Here is a 19,547-nt window from a genome sequence, read left to right on the forward strand (position 1 = left end):
GCAGTGTCGTTTAAGAGCAGGAGGGATGTATGCTAGATAAACCCCTGAAGATAGCGTGCCACCCTTAATAAATCCTGGCTTGGGGGCAAGAAAACTGTAAAAAGCATTCTGGAGGTAGGGAAACTTGCATGTAGAGTTGACATAGGAGATACTAGGGAGTTAGTTTGCAGGAAAATGTTCTTAGTTCATACTGAGCGTTTAAGGGTAAGTGATACTCTCTGTAACTGACTTAAATGGTTAAGTAAAGAGTATGTGTGTGTATATGTAGATATGAAAAGAGTCATGCCCCAAAAAAATTTAAATTAATATTTATTCAGTCTGCGAACAGGATGCATGAATATTCATTGTACTGCGTTTTCAACCTGTCTGTAAGAAATGGCTGCAAAAACTCAGTAGGAAACAAAGTAAATGGGAACCAGGGAACTGGAAACAATAAGTGTAGCCTCTGAGGGTCTTGTTGCAGACACATGAGTACTAGAGGGACTTGTGAGAGTCAGGTTTGGCTGAAACAGAATTGTCTGTAGTACTAACAGTGCCCGTGAAAGCTCACGGGGTCCAGTTCCAGTCTAGAACTTTATTTCTCATAGCTTCATTCAAGTCAAACGGGTAATGGGTAATCATAGACTTACATTATCATAGACTTACATTACTTAATGTCTTTTTTTTCTGCTTAAATAGCAATATTTTTTGACTTGTTTTCTGCAGGTTGTAGGAAGTGTCCTGTATTTTACTAATTTTTGCCTTGATAAATTGGGGCAACCGCTACTAAATGAAAACCCTCAGCTTACGGAAGGATGGGAAATACCCAAGTATCCTACATAGTGAATGAAGATCTTTTATGCATCTTGCCACTAAGTTCACCTTTAAAAAAAAGCTTACCAAATTTTGCAGACTATGATAACTATTCCTTAATAAAATTCACTAAAGGTACCAGCAAGTCTTCAGCCACATTGTTTCTCTAGAAGGGCAAGAAATGCAAGTAAAGGCAAAAAGGTTTGTGTGGGGCGTTGTCTTGTTTTACTCTTTGTTTTCCAATATCAGAACCATAAACTTTTATCAACTCCTTAAAGTTTATATTCATAATTGCTAATTTGATATAAATTACACATTGAGCTAGAATTCTGATATCAGGAGATACATGTTAAATGTTTAAATTGACCATTCATTTCTTGGAATGCAGGCCCAGTGCTTGGGAGGGTGGAAAGAAGTTATTACTGGTGTCAGTGTGGTTACGGTCTTAGAACCATCCGCCTCCTTCCCATGCTCTGTTTGCTTTGGTTCTTGTGTTATTAACCACTGAAAAAAGTTGAGGCAGCATACCAATCTGGAACAGGCTGGTTTGGGTTAAAACGACTACAAAGTGCTGTTTAGTAACTGAGTGTAAGATACACTGCTGAGCTCAACAATTGCAGATACAGTGCGCCTCGCCTTCTGCTGTCTCTGGCACGCCGCTGGCCTCTAGAATGCATTCATTTGCTTTTCTGTTGTCATTTACATTATGAAAATCTTTGGGTTTCTGTTTTGTTTTGTGTTCTGATCTAATAGGCCAAGGCCTCATTGTTTCAATTGTGGTTCTGAAGAGCATCAGATGAAGGAGTGCCCAATGGTAAATCTCTCTCCCATAAGCAGCCTTTGAACGAGAGCTGGTGGGTGTTATGTGCATGTGTGGCCTGGGTGGTGTGCATGAACTTCCTGTGCTACACATTTCAAATTCATGTTTATACTTAAGACATTGAATTTTTTAAAGAAAATAGCGATACTCTATTTGAGGTGAGTGATGTATGAGTTAATTTTCAAACAGTTTATTTTAAAAAGTTAATTTTGGGTTCTGATAACATTAAAATAATAGTGACTATTCTTGCTTGATTTTCAAAATTGTCTGCTTTTGTGCATATAGTCTACATTAAAACTAGAGCAATCTATGCTTTACATTTTAAAAAGTGAATATTTGCAGTAAATTTCTGAATCACTTGATATCATTCTTTTCAAACGTTATTATGATTTAGCCCCGGAATGCTGCTCGAATAAGTGAAAAGAGAAAAGAGTATATGGATGCCTGTGGTGAGGCAAACAATCAGAGTTTCCAGCAGCGGTACCATGCAGAAGAAGTAGAAGAGAGATTTGGACGATTCAAGCCAGGAGTTATTAGGTACCACTGTTGTTTTACCATGGAGTGTCCTTTTTTTTTTTTTTTCTTAGTATTTAGAACATTTTATGTTTCTTCTGAGGACTACAAGAATGTAAGTGTAGGGGCTGGAGAGATGGCTCAGAGGTTAAGAGCATTGCCTGCTCTTTCAAAGGTCCTGAGTTCAATTCCCAGCGACCACATGGTGGCTCACAACCATCTGTAATAAGGTCTGGTGCTCTCTTCTGGCCTGCAGGCATACACACAGACAGAATATTGTATACATAATAAATAAATAAATAAATAAATGTAAGTGTAAACCAGGTGGTGGTGCACGCCCTTAATCCCAGCACTGGGAAGGCAGAGGCAGGAGGATCTCTTGAGTTTGAAGCCAGCCTGGTCTACAGGACAGTCAGGGCTACACAGAGAAACCATGTCTTGAAAAACGAAACAACAAAAGAATAAGCATGCGGTGACATGTCTGTACAGAATGCATCCATTCATTCAAACCTGTGCTTGATATGTCTTCATGCTCTGAAATATGGGACAGAAATGTTTTAGCTAGGTATGGTTGCTTACACCTGTGATCCCGCATGTGACTGAAGCAGGACAGTCCCCATAAGTTCTGAGTGAGCCTGGGCTACAGAGTAAGAGCTCTATCCTAAGAAAAATATGGTTCTAGTGAGAAGGCTTAAAGGTAAGAGCACTGACTGTTCTTCCAGTAGACCCAGGTTCAATTCCTAGCGCTCACAGGATAGCTCAGAACCATATCCGTGACCCAGTTCCTAGGGATCTGAAGACTTCTGCCCTCCGTGGGCACCACGTACATACATGTTACACAGGCATACATACGGTCACAAACCCTCACACACATAAAAAATGATTATGATGATGATACTTTAAAAAAAGAAAAATGCCAATATAGTGTTTTCATGCAAGTCTGAATTCATCATCTTTCCTCCCCCTTTTTTTTACTTAGTGAGGAACTTCAGGATGCACTGGGTGTGTCGGACAAGAGTCTTCCCCCTTTCATCTACCGCATGCGCCAGCTGGGCTACCCTCCAGGCTGGCTCAAGGAGGCTGAACTGGAGACTTCAGGGCTTGCACTCTATGATGGAAATGGTATCGTATATTAGCATCGAGAAGTCAGTTTATGGGTCCCTCTCATCCCCCTTTTTTAATTATGACTGTTAGCTAGGCCTTTAAGAGAGCATTTGGGAGGAAGAGGCAGGCAGATATCAGTGAGTTTGAAGCCAGCTTGGTCTACTTGGCACAACCCTGTCTGAAAAGAATCACAGGAAAATGACAGGAGTGCCAGGCCTGTTTAATGTGTGCTGAGACAGCTAAAACTGTCATCATGACATCTCCACATTTCCTGTTTTACAAGGAAGGAACTGAAGCTTCAGTGAACATACAGAATTATCAGGCGGTTTGGCTAGATGTGACGGTGCACATTTGTTATCCCAGCACTTAGACAGAAGCAGGAGGATTGAGAGTTTGAGGCCATTCTGCCTGAGATGCTTAGCAAGATCCTGTCTTTTAAGGAGGGTGGGGGAGTTAGACATGTGGCATAGGCCTTTAATCCCAGTATTCAGGTCTCTGAGTTTGAGACTAGCGTGGTCTTCAAAGTGAGTTCCAGGACAGCCAGAACTGTTACACAGTGAAACCCTATCTCAAAAAAAAACACAAAAAAAGGGGGGGGGGGGAGAACATGAAAGAAAAAGTATCAGGTAGGGGCTAGGGAGATTGCTCGGTGGGAAAGGGTGCTTGCTATACAAGCTTAGCATCCAGGAAGGAAAGAACTGCCTCTGTAGAGTTGTCCTTTGACCTCCACATGTATATTATGGTACATCTGCTTACTCATATCATGCACACACACAACAACAATAACTTTCCTTTAGTTAAAAAGAAATATCAGGGCTGGGCAATGGTGGTGCACGCCTTTTATTCCATCACTCGGGAAGCAGAAGCAGGTGGATCTGAGTTCGAGACCAGCCTGGTCTACGTAGCAAGTTCCAGGACTTTCTTCAAAGTTACAGAGAAACCCTGTCTCAAAAAAAAGGATCAAACAACGGGCCAGACAGTAATGTCTATGAGTTTGAGGCCAGCCTAGTCTACACAGAGGAAACCCTGTCGTGAAAAAGAAGGATTATCAGAACGTTATTTTGGCTTGATGTGTGTTCACTGAAGCCAGTGTGGAAGGCCTACAGGTAGTCTTGAAGTTTTAGCTTTCTTAGCATTGGTAATGTACAGCAATCAATGGGCCTTCTACAGTGGTGTGGGAGGAAAGACAAAGGGAATTGGCTGAGTGTAGCTCCTTGGCAGAAGTAACATGAGAGGGCTGGAGAAATGGCTCAGAGGTTAGAACACTGACTGCTCTTCAAGAGGTCCTGAATTCAATTCCCAGCAACCACATGGTGGCTTACAACCATCTATAATGAGATCTGGTGCCCTTTTCTGGCCTGCAGGCACTCTATACTTAATGAATGAATGAATGAAAGAAAGAGAGAGAGAGAGAGACCATGAGAGACCCATGAATCACAATTAGTAAAAACTCAGAGACAGAAATTGGGGTTCAACTTGAAGGTCAGAAAAGCAAAACAGCGAGTCACTGGCTCTTACCTCTACCTCAGTCCGAAATGGTGATCCTGCCTCCAGGAATCTCAGAATGAGACTGAGAGCTGTCTCTCATTTTGTAATCCTCTCTAGTTCTGGGATTAAGGGCAGGCACCATTACCACGTGGTTTCGATGGCAAGCTAGTGTGGCTACCGGGATAAAAGCGTGTGTCATCACTGCCTGGTCTGTAAGGCTGGCCAGTGTGACTGTATTATTTTTCTGATCTTCAGGCAAGCTTTATTTATTAAAAATACAAATGAGGGCCGGGCGGTGGTGGCGCACGCCTTTAATCCCAGCACTCGGGAGGCAGAGGTAGGCGGATCTGTGTGAGTTCGAGACCAGCCTGATCTACAAGAGCTAGTTCCAGGACAGGCTCCAAAACCACAGAGAAACCCTGTCTCGAAAAACCAAAAAAAAAAAAAAAAAAAAAAAAAAATACAAATGAAATGCTACTACACCCTGTCTCAAGAACAAAGGCAACAGTCACTTGTTACTGTACCTGATGACCTGTTTTTTGGTCCTCAGGATCCACGTGGTAGAGGATAGCTTAACAGATTTTCACTGATTTTCACACACCCACCATGGCACAAATGTTATAAGAAATTAGGGTTGTTTGTTGTGTTTTATTTTTAGGTTTTTGTTTTTGAGATGGGGTTACTCTGTAACTTTGGAGCTTGTCCTAGAACTTGCTTTGTAGACCAGGCTAAGAATTTAGTTTTGTTTTTTAGAAACAGGATCTGTTGGAGTTTTTTTGGTTGTTGTTGCTTTGTTTTTTGTTTTTGTTTTTATTTATTTATTTATAATGTCTACAATATTCTGTCTGTGTGTATGCCTGCAGGCCAGAAGAGGGCACCAGACCCCATTACAGATGGTTGTGAGCCACCATGTGGTTGCTGGGAATTGAACTCAGGATCTTTGGAAGAACAGGCAATGCTCTTAACCTCTGAGCCATCTCTCCAGCCCTTGTTTTTGTTTTTTTTTTTTTTTTTTTTGTTTTGTTTTGTTTTTTTGATTTTCGAGACAGGGTTTCTCTGTAGCTTTTGGTTCCTGTCCTGGAACTAGCTCTTCTAGACTAGGCTGGCCTTGAACAGGGATCCGCTTGCCTCTGCCTCCCGAGTGCTGGGATTAAAGGCATGTGCCACTACTGCCCGGCTTGTTTTTGTTTTTTGAGACAGGGTTTCTCTGTGTAACTTTGGAGCTTGTTCTGGAACTCACTTGGTAAACCAGGCTGGCCTCGAACTCACAGAGATCTGCCTGCTTTTGTTTCTCAGATGCTGGAATTAAAAGCTAAAGGCGTGTGCCCCCACTGCCTGACAGAAACAGAATCTGTTGTTTGTTTTGTTTTTGGGTTTTCAAAACAGGGTTTCTCTGCATAGCCCTGGCTGTCCTGGAACTTGCTCCATTGACTGGGCTGGCCTCCAATTTAACTGTTTCTGCTTATTTATTTATTTATTTATTTATTTATTTATTTATTATGTATGCAATATTCTGTGTGTATGCCCACAGGCCGGAGGAGGGTACCAGACCCCATTACAGATGGTTGTGAGCCACCATGTGGTTGCTGGTAATTGAACTCAGGACCTTTGGAAGAGCAGGCAATGCTCTTAACCTCTGAGCCATCTCTCCAGCCCCTGTTTCTGCTTTTTAAGTGCTGGTATTAAAAGTGTGAGCCAGCACTGCCTGGCTAAATCTTTTTTGTTTTTTGAGACAGAATCGATATCCCAGGCTGGCCTGGAACTTGTGAGTGAAAGCTGACCTTGAATCCTGACTTAATCTCTTATTGTCCTGTCACAAGCCTTTACGCTTAGAGCCTATTTAAAAGTTGCAATGGTTCAGAAAAATGATAGCGATTAATATAGTGATACATTATTTGTGTTTTAATAAATAAAACTTGCTTGAAGATCAGAGGGCTAAGCAGCCATACAGCCCAGGAAGTGGTGGCGCGTACCTTGAACTCTCTGAGATCAAGGCCACCCTAGGCTACTCAAGATTGAATCTTTTAAAATGAGAAACAGATCCCAGTGCTAGGGAGGTGGTGGAGACAGGAGTGATGTGACCGGACAGAGAGGAATATAAAGGGGAAAAGACAGGAACTCAGTGGAGTCTGAAGTTGGTGGAGAGCATTGTAGGATCTCCCCTTTGTTTGTGTGAGCCTTGGTAGAAGTAAGATCTCCTTAGTGGCTTGACTGCTTTGCTTTTTTGATCTTCAGCTTGAACCCCAATATCTGTCTCTGGGCTTTTATTATTTGTACTACAACCCTAGACCAATTCTGAATTCTGATACAGTATCTCAGCACTTTCTTTGTGTTATTTGTTGATGTGAGGGAGATGTTTTTGTCTAGCTTTTTAATATTTTCTCTGGTCTCTAGAAGATGATGCTGATGGAGAAACAGAAACTGGAGAAATACAGAATAAAAATGTCACTTATGATCTGTCAAAATTGGTAAACTATCCTGGTTTTAATATATCTACTCCCAGAGGTATTCCAGATGTAAGTATACATTTAACAATTTTTCTTCTGAACTGTGATAATATTAAAGATTTTCAAAATACTAAAGTATGTAGCAGTTTGTTACTTAAGCAAATGAATTTGTAGCTGGACACGTGTAATCATGGCACATAAGAAGGGGGCAAAGTGAAGTGAGTTTTTACTGACATGTTTTAACAGTTCATTTGTTAGATCTCATGTTACAGGCTGGCCTTGATGGGCCTGCCTTCACTCCCAGATTCCAGGATTGTCGGTGTGCATGCATCCAGCTCTGATGTGGGTTCTGCAGCCAAACTCAGATTATCAGGCTGCAACTCTTTATGCACTAAATCTCCTAGATCCTATACGGAGCTTTTTAACTTCCATTTTTCAGTACTAGAAATTGGATTCAGAACCTCTTATATGCTAGTACCACACTGTCACTGAGCTACATCCCAATCTTAGTTTCTCTTGTTAATTAGAATATTAAGTGTAAAACTGTATTATCAGAGTTGTGGGGATTTTCTGGCACTATTTCCTAAGCAAAGGAGCAGAGGTCAATTGTTAGGCTCTATAATCTTAACTTTGCGCAAGCTCAGCTGGAGTCTGAACCTCAGTGTGGTATTGTATGGTGGCATGCCTTTAATCTGACTTTGACAGGTAGAGGAAGTGGATCTGTGAGATAGCGTTTCTCTGTGTAGCCCTGACAGTCCTGGAATTCATTTTGTAGACCAGGATTACCTTGAACTCAGATCCTCCTGTCTACGCCTCCCAAGTGATGGGATTAAAGGTGTGTGCCACCACCATCATCACCACCACCTGGTTTGTTTGGGGTGTTCCTTTTGTATCTTCTACGCCTTGGGATCCAAGAGTCTGCCATTTAGTCTAGTTTTACAGCTTTTATTATTATTTTCTAGTTTGCAAATGAAGTAATGGGATTTTTCTGGGACATTTGGTTGTTTTTTGTTTTGTTTTATTTTGTTTTGTTTTGAGACAGGGTTTTTCTGTGTAACTTTAGAGTCTGTCCTGGAACTAGCTCTCATAGACGAGGCTGGTCTCTAACTCACAGCGATTAGCCTGCCTCTGCCTAGGATTAAAGGCGTGTGCCACCACCCCTTCGCTCATTGTGACATTTTTTTGTTTTAGGGCTTTTGGGTGGGGTTTTGTTGAGATGGGGTCTCACTGTAACCCAAAAAACTTTCAAGTCACTGTGTGCCCCAATCTGGCCTGGGATTTGCAGTGACCCTTAGTGACCTCTTTAGTGCTAGGAGCAAAATCTTAAAAAGTTGATATTTTCCAAATCCATTCGTCCTGTTTTTCCACATTAGGAATGGAGAATATTCGGTTCCATACCAATGCAGGCATGTCAACAGAAGGATGTGTTCGCCAGTTACCTTACTTCTAACATCCAGTCGGTAAATAGATTTGTGTTTGCATGTGTGTGATGCTGAGAATTGAACCTAGGACCTCAGGTGTGCTAGGCAAGCACTGTACCACTGAACTACATTCCTAGCCTCAATACATAGGTTTTAAGGGTATGGTTGGTAAATGTAGCCATGAGATTTTATGGCAGTATCTTACTATTCTTTTGGATTTTATTGTAAACACTGATTAATCAAGAGGCTGCAGAATAGGAGCTCATTCAACAATTGCTTGGGTCCAGACTGGTTAAAGTATGGGTTCGAGGTTCTCTGTGTAACTTGTGTTCCTGTTGATTACTCCATTAGCCGAGCATGAAGTCTGGCAGCAAGCGATCTTCTTCTCAGTCCAGCCCTAATAGTCCAAAGAAGCAGAGGAAGGAAGGCAGCTCAGCAGCCTCCCCTGCTGACATGGACATTGACTCAGGTATGTCTCTATGGATTTGAGAAGGCAAGGTCAGTCTTTATGCTCCTGGGTCTGTAAGGAGGGTAAAGCTCCACTATCCTTAGTGCCCTAATCCTTAGCTATCAGGCAGAGCATTACCTTTGTTGCTGATCAAACCTGAATTGGAAGCCACCCTTGGTGTGAGAGGCAGAGGGACCAGTTATCCAAGTCCCTTAATCTGGCAGTCAGGTACCAGTAGTGCCACAGCTCCTCTGGCCCCTCTGTTGGGGCATCACTCTGGAACAAACAGCAAAAGGGCATGCATGCACATCTCTGGCAGTTCCAGCTTCAAGAAGAGTTGAGCCATTGAGCTATTTTTGTAGGCATATTGTTCCTCAGCGTTATCTCCCAGGGGCCGTGTACTTGTTAGAACTTAAAACTGGGCATATCCTTGCCTTTGAAACACTCCCTTGACCCTTTGTCCTTTCGTTCCTCTGTGTCTTCCCGTGAACCTGTGCTTGGCCAGGATCATGGTGGTCCCGACAGGGAAAGCTAGTGTCTGTGTTAGGAGCCCCTCTGACCCAGCCCAGCCACTGCACGTTTGTGTTTGCCTTATTGGTGGTTAATTAGATATACTCCAGGACTGTTCTGGACCCCAGGCTAAAAAGTCTTGTCCTGTTCCAAAGTAGGCCTGGTTAGTTCTGTCTGTCCTACATGCAAGACAAGACAGGTGTTCTGAAATGAGGTAAAATGCAACATTATGAGAAAAGCATAAAGCAGTACTGGGGCAGCTGGGGCAGCGGTAGGGCTGGTGGTGTGCGTGCTTAGCATGCGGAAGGCCTGGGTTGGAATACCAGCACTGAAGAGAAAAACTCTGAATGAGGTACAGATAGTGTACTTTATTCCAGACTTGAATGGAAACACTCCCCATTTTCAAATTCCCAGGGAGATTTTTAAAAGATTATAAACTAAATTCTCTTAAAGTTGAAGGGAAATGAAGTCCAAAATTAATTACTTTACAAAAATTCATAATCTGTTAGGCTTGGTGTCCTGTAGTCCTGGTACTTGGGAAACAGGCCAGGAGGATTGTGGGTTCAAGTCTAGCCCGGGCTGTATTGCAGGATCCTGTCCCCAAAGATAAACCAGTTAAGTTGCCAAATCATTTTATATTGTATCATCTCAGCACAGGGTCATGAGTACCATGCCAGGAAGTTGCAAATCTTGGGTTTCTAGCTTTTGCAACCTTACTTCAGCTTCTAGTCTAACTTTTCCCCCCATTTCTAATTTTTGGATTGGTTGTTTGTTTTTTTTTTTTTTGGTTTTTTGAGACAGGGTTTCTCTGTGGTTTTTGGAGCCTGTCCTGGAACTAGCTCTGTAGATCAGGCTGGTCTCGAACTCACAGAGATCCGCCTGCCTCTGCCTCCCGAGTGCTGGGATTAAAGGCGTGCGCCACCACTGCCCGGCCTGGATTGGTTGTTTTTTTTTTTTTTTTTTTCGAGACAGGGTTTCTCTGTGGCTTTGGAGCCTGTCCTGGAACTAGCTCTGTAGACCAGGCTGGTCTCGAACTCACAGAGATCCGCCTGCCTCTGCCTCCCGAGTGCTGGGATTAAAGGCGTGCGCCACTATCGCCCGGCTCTGGATTGGTTGTTTTTAAGATAGGAGTTCATGTAGCCCAGACTAGCTTCAAACTTATTATATAGATAGCCCAAACTGATCTTAAAGTTCCCACCATCCTCCTATGTTAGTCTTCTAAGTCCTGGGATCACAAGAATGATCCACCATACCTTTCTCTCCAGTCTTATTTTTAAACAAGGTCATAGAGTTAATAGGGGAAAAATTCTAACAACCTTTGCTAATGACCCATGAAAATTTGAAACAAGCTGGATGTGGTGGTAGATTCCTATAATCCTAGAACTTAAGAGACAAGAGGTCCTCACAAGATCAGGGTCTGGTCTGCATAGCAAGTTCTAGGTCAGCCAGGGCTATAGAATGGGATCTGGCTTCCTTCCTTCCCTCCCTCCCTCCCTTCCTCACTCCCTCCCTTCCTTCCTTCCTTTTTTATGGTTTTTCGCGATAGGGTTTCTTGGTGTAGCCTTTGTTGGCCTCTATAGATCAGGCTGACCTTGAACTCAGAGATCCACCTGTCTGCCTTTTTTTTTTTTAATGATGAGGCTAAAAAGGGGGCTAGCTGGTGCTCAATGGGTAAAAGCTCTTGCTGCCAAGTCCAGTGACCTGAGTTTGTTCCCTGGGAGCCACATGATGGATGAAGAAAACCTACCTTGACCTCCACAGGTATGCTGTGGCATTCAAACAAACATACAGGCACACATATTTTTACTTCATGTGTATGAGTGTTTTACTTTCATTAATGTCTAGCATCATGTATATGTCTGGTACCCACAAAGGCTAGTAGAGGGCATCAGCTACCCGGGAACTGGAGTTACAGTGGTTGGGAGTCACCATGTTGGTGCTAGGAATGGATTTTGGTTCCTGAGAGAACACCCAGTGCTCTTAACCATTACCGAGCCATCTCTCCAGCCTCATGAATTCTTAAAAGGAGGATGAAACCTATGAGATTATCTTAGCTTGTACAAAAGGCCTTGTGGCAGGTACTCTCCTGCCCAACTGAATAGAAAAATGACTGCAGACACTGAAGCCTAGACCCAAAGCCACATCTCGACCAGACCAAAAGCTTTCTGGGTATTTTCTGGAGTTCAGTAAGTCTATTATCTCCTAGTCCTCTCACCCAGCACCTAGGTTACCTGCCCTGCAGACTGAATAACTAAGTGATGACCATACAGTGGCTCGTGCTCAAGGCCTGGGATTAGGCTACTCAGTGGAAAATCTTACCTGGCAGGCTCTCCTTTGGTTACCCCCTGGGGGCAGAGAGATGATTAGGTTGAAGACGTCAGTTTGGGTGCAGCAAAATGGACAGAAGGTAAAGGTAAAGCCTGGTGACCTGAGTTAAATCCTCAGGTATGTGTTAGAAGGAGAAAATTGGCTCCCACAGGTTGTCCTCTGACCTCCATGCACAAGCCAAGACATGAGGTATTGTCTTTACCCACCCCACCCCCCAGTAATAAATAAATTAATAGAAAGAAAACCTGTTAACTCAATTTGGCTGGCTTAAATGCCTAGACCAGTGGCCCCACATTTGTGGCAGGCACAAACTCATCAGCCACTGAGGTACCCCATCATCCCCAGCTTCCAGCTTCTTCCTTGAGAAGGAACAGGTAGCTCATTCCCAAAAAGTAACCCTGAGCCAGGCCAGTTGTATTGTATGTGGTAAGTAATATGGACTCTGCATCACAAACCTGTGGACAGTTATATTGTGTGTGTTAGTGTGATAATTTATTCAAATGAAACTTTTTATGGATGTTGTCGTTATGTCCCTCCTTTATTTTTTTTTTTTTTTTTTTTTTTTTTTGGTTTTTCGAGACAGGGTTTCTCTGTGGCTTTGGAGCCTGTCCTGGAACTAGCTCTGTAGACCAGGCTGGTCTCGAACTCACAGAGATCCGCCTACCTCTGCCTCCCAAGTGCTGGGATTAAAGGCGTGCGCCACCATCGCCCGGCTCCTCCTTTATTTTTTAGCATTCATTTATTTTGTGTGCATGTGCACGTGTTTGCCATCACCCCCCTTATGTGGAGAACAGTTTGCTTTAGGCCCTTCTCCCAGGTGTAGTCTAGGGATCACAGTCAGGCCATCAGGCTCTGCACTCACTTCATCATTTCACTGGTCCATGGTTAGGGTTTTGGTTTTTGGGTTGTTTTTTTTTTTTTTTTCTTTTAAAGATTTATTATGGCCGGGCGATGGTGGCGCACGCCTTTAATCCCAGCACTTGGGAGGCAGAGGCAGGCGGATCTCTGTGAGTTCGAGACCAGCCTGGTCTACAGAGCTAGTTCCAGGGTAGGCTCCAAAGCCACAGAGAAACCCTGTCTCGAAAAAGCAAAAAAAAAAAAAAAAAAAAAAAAAAAAAAAAGATTTATTATGTACACAGTGTTTAGCCTCCATGTATGCCTGCAAGCAAGAAGAGGGCACCAGATCTCATTACAGATGGTTGTGAGCCACCATGTGGTTGCTGGGAATTGAACTCAGGACCTCCGGAAGAGCAATCAGTACTCTTAACCTCTGAGCCATCTCTCCAGCCCTGGTTTTTGTTTTGAACAGGGTCCCATGTAGCCCAGATTGGGCCTCCTTCCTCATTATGAATGTTGGGATAATATGCATGCACCACCATGCTTGACTCTTGTTTGTAGACTTCTGTGTGTGAAACAGACAGAAATGGAGTGAAGGCTTATAGTTGGTTGTTTTGGTTACTCTTTTGGCTTTTTTAGCCCCCTTCCCCCCAGCTCCCAAATAAATCACACAAGGAGACTTATTCTTTCTTAAAAATGCTTGACTTTAGCTTGGCTTGTTTCTAGCCAACTTTTCTTAACTTAAATTATCCCATCAAGGGCTGGAGAGATGGCTCAGAGGTTAAGAGCATTGCCTGCTCTTCCAAAGGTCCTGAGTTCAATTCCCAGCAACCACATGGTGGCTCACAACCATCTGTAATGGGATCTGATGCCCTCTTCTGGCCTACAGGCATACACACAGACAGAATATTGTATACATAATAAATAAATAAATAAATATTTAAGAAAAATTATCCCATCAATCTTTTGCCTCTGGACTTTTATCTTTCTCTAATTCTGTATACCTTTCTTTACTACTTTCTCTGTGGCTTGCTGTGTAGCTGGGTGTCTGGCCCCTGATGTCCTCCTCTCCTTGTCCTCCTCTCCTTATTCTATCTTGCTCCTTCCTCTTTCCTTCAAGATTCTCTTCCTATTTATTCTCTCTGCCTGCCAGCCCCACCTATTCTTTCTCCTGCCTTGCTATTGGCTATTCATCTTTTTGGGGTTTTTTTGTTTTTGTTTTTCAAGGCAGGGTTTCTCTGCAGTTTTGGAGCCTTTCCTTTTTTTTTTTTAAATATTTATTTATTTATTATGTATACAGCATTCCTTCCATGTATGTCTGAAGGCCAGAAGAGGGCACCAGACCCCGTTACAGATGGTTGTGAGCCACCATATGGTTGCTAGGAATTGAATTCAGGACATTTGGAAGAACAGTCAGTGCTCTTAACCTCTGAGCCATCTCTCCAGCTCCTGGAGCCTTTCCTAGAACTAGCTCTTGTAGACCAGGCTGGCCTCAAACTCACTGAGCTCCACCTGCCTTGGCCTCCCCCTCCCAGTGCTGAGTTAAAGGTGTGCCCAACAACTGCCCGGCTTTTGGAGAGGGATTGGTTTTGGTTGAGTTTCTTTGTTTCTTTTATCTTTTTTGGAGACAAGGTTTCACCTTGTAGCTTTGGGCCTGTCCTGGAACTAGCTTCCCAGGCACTAGGATTAAAGGCATGCACTGCCACCACCTGGCTATTTGCCTGCCAGAAGAGGGCACCAGATTTCATTATAGGTGGTTGTGACCCACCATGTGGTTGCAGAGAATTGAACTCGGTACCTCTGAAGAGCAGCCAGTACTCTTAACGTCTGAGCCATCTCTCCAGCCTCTTCCTTTTTTTTTTTTTCATAAATATTCATTTATTATTTATTATGTATACAATAGTATATCTGCGTGTATGCCGAAGGCCAGAAGAGGGCGCCAGACCCCACCACAGATGGCTGTGAGCCACCACGTGGCCGCCGGGAACCGAACCCAGGACCCCCGGAAGAGCAGGCAACGCCCCCAACCACCGAGCCATCTCTCCAGCCCCCTAGCCTCTTCCTTTTTATGTGTAATTTATCCTTAAAAACAAATGCAAGAGCCGGGCGGTGGTGGCGCACGCCTTTAATCCCAGCACTCGGGAGGCAGAGGCAGGCGGATCTCTGTGAGTTCGAGACCAGCCTGGTCTACAAGAGCTAGTTCCAGGACAGGCTCCAAAACCACAGAGAAACCCTGTCTCGAAAAACCAAAAAAAAAAAAAAAACAAAAAAAAAACAAATGCAAGACTGAATATGTGGCTCAGTGAGTCCATGAAGTCTTGGGTTTGATTCTCTAGAACTTCATAAAACCAAGTGTGGTGGCACATGCCTTAACTCCTGCATTCTAGATGTGGACGCAAAAGGATCTCAAGTTACAGGCCAGTCTAGCTACATAAAAATATTCTATCAGCCAGGCAGTGGTGGTGCACGCCTTTAACCCCAGCACTCAGGAGGCATAGACAGGCAGATCTCTGTGAGTTTGAGGCCAGCCTGGTCTACAGAGCTAGTTCTAAGATAGCTAGGACTGTTAAACAGAGAAACCCTGTCTTAAAAATGCAAAAACAAAAATTATATATGTTTGTGTGTGTATATATATATATAATCAAAAAATACTAAATTTTTAGGCAAACATGGTAGCATGCCTTTTATCCCACCCAGCACTGGGTGGCAGAGGCAGGAGAATCTCTGTGTTCAAAGTTAGCTTGATCTACAGCAAATTCCAGTCCAGCCAAAGCTATATAGTGAGACTCTGTCTCCAAAAAATAAAAAGTCAAAATCAAAAAATAATAATACAGGCTGGAGAGATGACTTAGCAGTTAGGAGCACCAACTGCTCTTCCAGAGTACCTGTGTTCAATTGTCAGCACCACATGGCAACTAATAACTGTCTATAACTCAAGATCTGATACCTTCTTCACACATACTTGCAGGCAAAACACTAATGCACATAAAGAAAAAATAAATTATTAAAAGTAATAATTTTTTTTCTTTTTAGTTCCAGTGTTGCCCTTGTCAGCACTCTGTCACTTAGGGATTGCAGGCTGTCACTTTTTTTGAAAACATAGCATATACTGAATGGTACATAGAGGACAATAGTGTTTCAGACCCGATTACAGACCATAGAGTTAGCAACTTAGAATTGATCTTGAGGAGTGAATTCTAGGACTTAGCAGGTAATCAGGACAAGCATTTGAGGCCATAGGAGATGCACACACACAAGCACGGATTGTAGCACACTAGTCTAGCAGCAGACAGGGAGCTGGACAGTAGAGGTAACCAAGGAAAAGCAAACAAGCCTCTTTGCTACTGCCGCACTTGCTGCGCAAGTGCTCTGCTGCTGAGCTGTATCCCTGGCTCCTTTCTGCTTTTTGTTTTGAAACGGAGCCACAGTAAGTTGTCCAGGCTGGACTTGAATATAACAGTCCTGCCTAAGTGTCCTCAGTAGCTGGATTAGAGGCCTGCACCTTCATCAGGCCAGGCTATGAGAAATTCTTGGCTATAACGAGACTTCTAAGAATGGCGTCCAAGGTGTTCATTGAAAAGAAGGTTCATAAGATCAAGCGGCTGTTTTAGAAATAGGTGTCCAGCTAACTTGGAGGATAGGTGTAAGGAAAATGAATCCGGGGGTGAGGGTGGCTCACTATTCCTGACATATGTCAGTTGACAGTGGATCTAGAATAAGGTGGTGACCGTTGTGATAGAGGAAAGGATGGACTTGAGGGAGCCCGGTTCCTAGGACTAGGGCAGAAGAGAAGACTCTGCAGCTAACAGCAGGCTTCTCTGTGAAGCTTCCTCTTCTCTTCTGCAGTTTTCCCTACTCATTGATGGCACCCTTCCTGGGAACACCTCCTGTCTCCATGTCTCATGTCACATTCCTTAGCACCAAGATCCAGAGCATTCTCCCTGATGGGGCTTCCTCAGGACTTCAGACATTCCACTGTTTTTTCCTTTTCCTGGTTTTTAAGACTGTAGTCCACGCTGGCTACCTGAGTGCCTGCATTAGTGGCATGTGCCACCACGTCTAACCCTTTTCTGCCTTCTCAAAGACAGTTATTTTGGTCCATTCTCTCTCTAGGTACCCCAAGTTCAAATAATAAGTTTGTATGGAATGCTCTGATTCCCTCTAAAGCATCTTTCCCTTTTCAGATACGGAGGTTCCACATGGTTCTCAGAGCAGCAAAGCCTTTCAGTTTCAACCACCACTGCCTCCTGGCACACCTCCTCCACCCCTCTTTACTCCTCCACTCCCTAAGGGCACCCCACCACTGACTCCCAGTGACTCACCCCAGACCCGACCCACAGCTTCAGCCATGGACGAGGACACCCTGACACTGGAGGAGCTTGAAGAGCAGCAGAGGCAGATCTGGGCTGCTCTGCAGCAGGCCGAGGGAGGCAACAGTGACTCTGATGTTCCTGTGGACACACCTTTAACTGGGAATTCAGTTGCCTCCTCCCCTTGTCCAAATGAGTTTGACCTCTCTGTTCCAGAAGGAAAGGCCATGGAAAAGCCAGTGCTGACTGGCCCCCAGGGACCAACCACTTCTGCAGAAACAACTGGACCTGAGCCTCCCTCCAGCCCAGCGGCAGGGGCAGCAGTGCTCTGTCAGAAAGAAGAGGGAGAAGAAACAGAGGGGGACCCTGAAGATGCTCTTGACAATGGCAGTGTGTCGAACTGTGACGTGAGGAATGGAGGCAGCCAGAAGCTCCTTCATCTGGGCACCCACCCCTCAGCAGCTTCAAAAACCCACAGCCTGGTCCCTGACATGAGCAAGTTTGCCGCTGGAATAACACCCTTCGAATTTGAGAACATGGCAGAGTCCACTGGAATGTACCTCAGGATAAGAAGCCTGCTAAAGAATTCACCCCGAAATCAGCAGAAGAACAAAAAGGCCTCTGAGTGAGCACTTGCCGCAGCATCACCTGCTGCAAGACAGTCTGCAGCAGCTCTGTGTTGTTCTAGTGGACTGAGATGGCCATTGAAATCACTTCCCGTGTGCCCCTCCCACCTTTCAGAATATGCCCATGATTTATTGTGATCTCAGCTCTAGCCTGTTTCACAGAATGAAAGACTAGGCGTGAGTTTGCTGTTTTACTCTCACTGACAACAGCCGAGTGGTGTGTTCATGAGCTGCTTCAGAGGTGGTTGGTACGGGTTGAGGAGTTGTGGATCGTGAGTATCTGTCCAGAGTGAAGGTTTTTTTGTTTTTTTATTATTAATGTCTTTTGTAAATGTTTTCCCTTTCTACATTTTGCTATTATCCTGTATATAGAAACTTAATATATCACTTTTTAAAAGAAATTCTAACAACTTTAAATTCACATTTCAATTCCAACAACCAAATGAGAACAATCAGGGATGAGCAGCTTTATCCTGCTTGGGGTATTTTTGTAAGATTTTCATGCATGAATTTTAATAACACTTTTATTTTTTGTAATTATTTGAATCCAGTAAAGGTGTGCTCATCTTTGTGTACAGAGGTTTAATAAATTAGTTTTCTTACACATGAGCCAAGACTTTGGGAGATGTGACTCACAGTTAAATTGTTCTTTTAAACTTAGATGAAAATTATGTGTTTGCAAAGAAACTGCATGCTTGGCTGCTTTATATAAGTGGGCCCCAGCCTTACATATAATATAGAAACAAAAGTGTTTAATTATTTTGGAATGGAGGTCAGTTAGCCTTTGTACAAGATAATATTGTGCATACAAGCCGTAAGGTAATAGACACAAACTGAGTGTGACTTCTACTACACAAGCAGGAGCCGGATCTGGTTCTCTCAGGAATGCTTGGAGATCTTGAATTACCACTCAGGTAGTGTTGTTGCTCTGCTCCCAGGCCAACAGAGGGCGAAAGGGAATCATTCTGGACTCAGTGTTCGTCTCTGAGAACTTGCTTAGTCCAATTCACTGATTGTAAGCAGTAAAGGAAGGATGCTCACAAGAAAGGGTGAATGAGGCCATGCTGGAATAAATGTTGAGTGCTTTGAGCTTTTTTGTTATCCGAGTTTTCAGTGAATTCTTCCCAGGGGTTTATGTGGCATTGTGACCAGTAAGAGTGTCAGCCTTTCTATCGGACCTGCCCCAAGGAAGAAGATGAGGGGTCTTGTCAACATTGAATGTGTTTTCCTGCTCTCCTTTCTTTTCTTTTAAAGTAGGAGCTTGCTGTATAGTCCAGGCTGGCCTTATTCACCGCCTCCCTGCTACTAACTGCCTTACTGCTGGGATTACAGGCAAGATGACATAGCTCTTTACAAAAATAAAAAACCACATTTACTGGGGCAGAGGGAACCTTCCTTGGCATGCATATGGGGTTTGAAGACAGTGGTTGGGGCCCGTGTTCTCTTCCCACAACTGTTTGTCTTCATCAAGCATGGCTGACAAGCACCTTGACCTGATGATCCAGTTCACCAGCCTGATCTTCCTAACTCCTGATTAAAGGTATGCACCACCACTCCCAGTTGCCCGGGATCCAGCCCAGAGCCTGTGTGTGTGCTAGGCAAGCGCCCTACCGACCACACTGCTTCCCCAGCCCTAGTGACATGATTCTTGACTGGTCAGACTGCCACTAGGCTAAACTGATTTCTGAGTCATAAATGACTGTTCCAGTGCAGTGGCTCATGCCTGGAATCCTAACACTTGGGAGGGAGGCTGGAGGATCAGGACCAGCCTTGGTTACATAGCAAGTTAAGTTAGCCTGAGCTACAACATGACATGAGATCCTGTCTCAAAAAACAAAAGTTAAGTATTCCTCTAACTATTGTATTACTGGTATCCTCCTGCTCAACAATTATTCCTAGCCCA

At 43.7% G+C, this 19,547-nt stretch overlaps 1 protein-coding gene across 2 annotated transcripts in view; it reads left to right on the top strand.

Moving 5' to 3' along the window:
- Positions 1 to 18,733, top strand: part of Zcchc8 (zinc finger CCHC-type containing 8) — a 32,448-nt gene extending 13,715 nt beyond the window's left edge. The window contains exons 6-14 of one of the 2 annotated variants that reach the window (XM_041648795.1): positions 706 to 809; positions 928 to 993; positions 1,546 to 1,606; positions 2,007 to 2,149; positions 3,105 to 3,247; positions 7,112 to 7,233; positions 8,538 to 8,624; positions 8,937 to 9,054; positions 16,893 to 18,733. In XM_041648795.1, the coding sequence (XP_041504729.1) occupies positions 706 to 809; positions 928 to 993; positions 1,546 to 1,606; positions 2,007 to 2,149; positions 3,105 to 3,247; positions 7,112 to 7,233; positions 8,538 to 8,624; positions 8,937 to 9,054; positions 16,893 to 17,647 (1,599 nt within the window). In that variant the 3' untranslated portion in view covers positions 17,648 to 18,733. The remainder of the gene's footprint in view (positions 1 to 705; positions 810 to 927; positions 994 to 1,545; positions 1,607 to 2,006; positions 2,150 to 3,104; positions 3,248 to 7,111; positions 7,234 to 8,537; positions 8,625 to 8,936; positions 9,055 to 16,892) is intronic. The other variant, XM_041648796.1, reaches the window with a different exon arrangement.
- The last annotated feature ends 814 nt before the right edge of the window (positions 18,734 to 19,547 follow it).

Source organism: Microtus oregoni, unplaced genomic scaffold, assembly GCF_018167655.1.
Source record: "Microtus oregoni isolate MIOR12 unplaced genomic scaffold, Mior012 000003F_ref0000135, whole genome shotgun sequence".
Lineage (NCBI taxonomy): Eukaryota > Metazoa > Chordata > Mammalia > Rodentia > Cricetidae > Microtus > Microtus oregoni.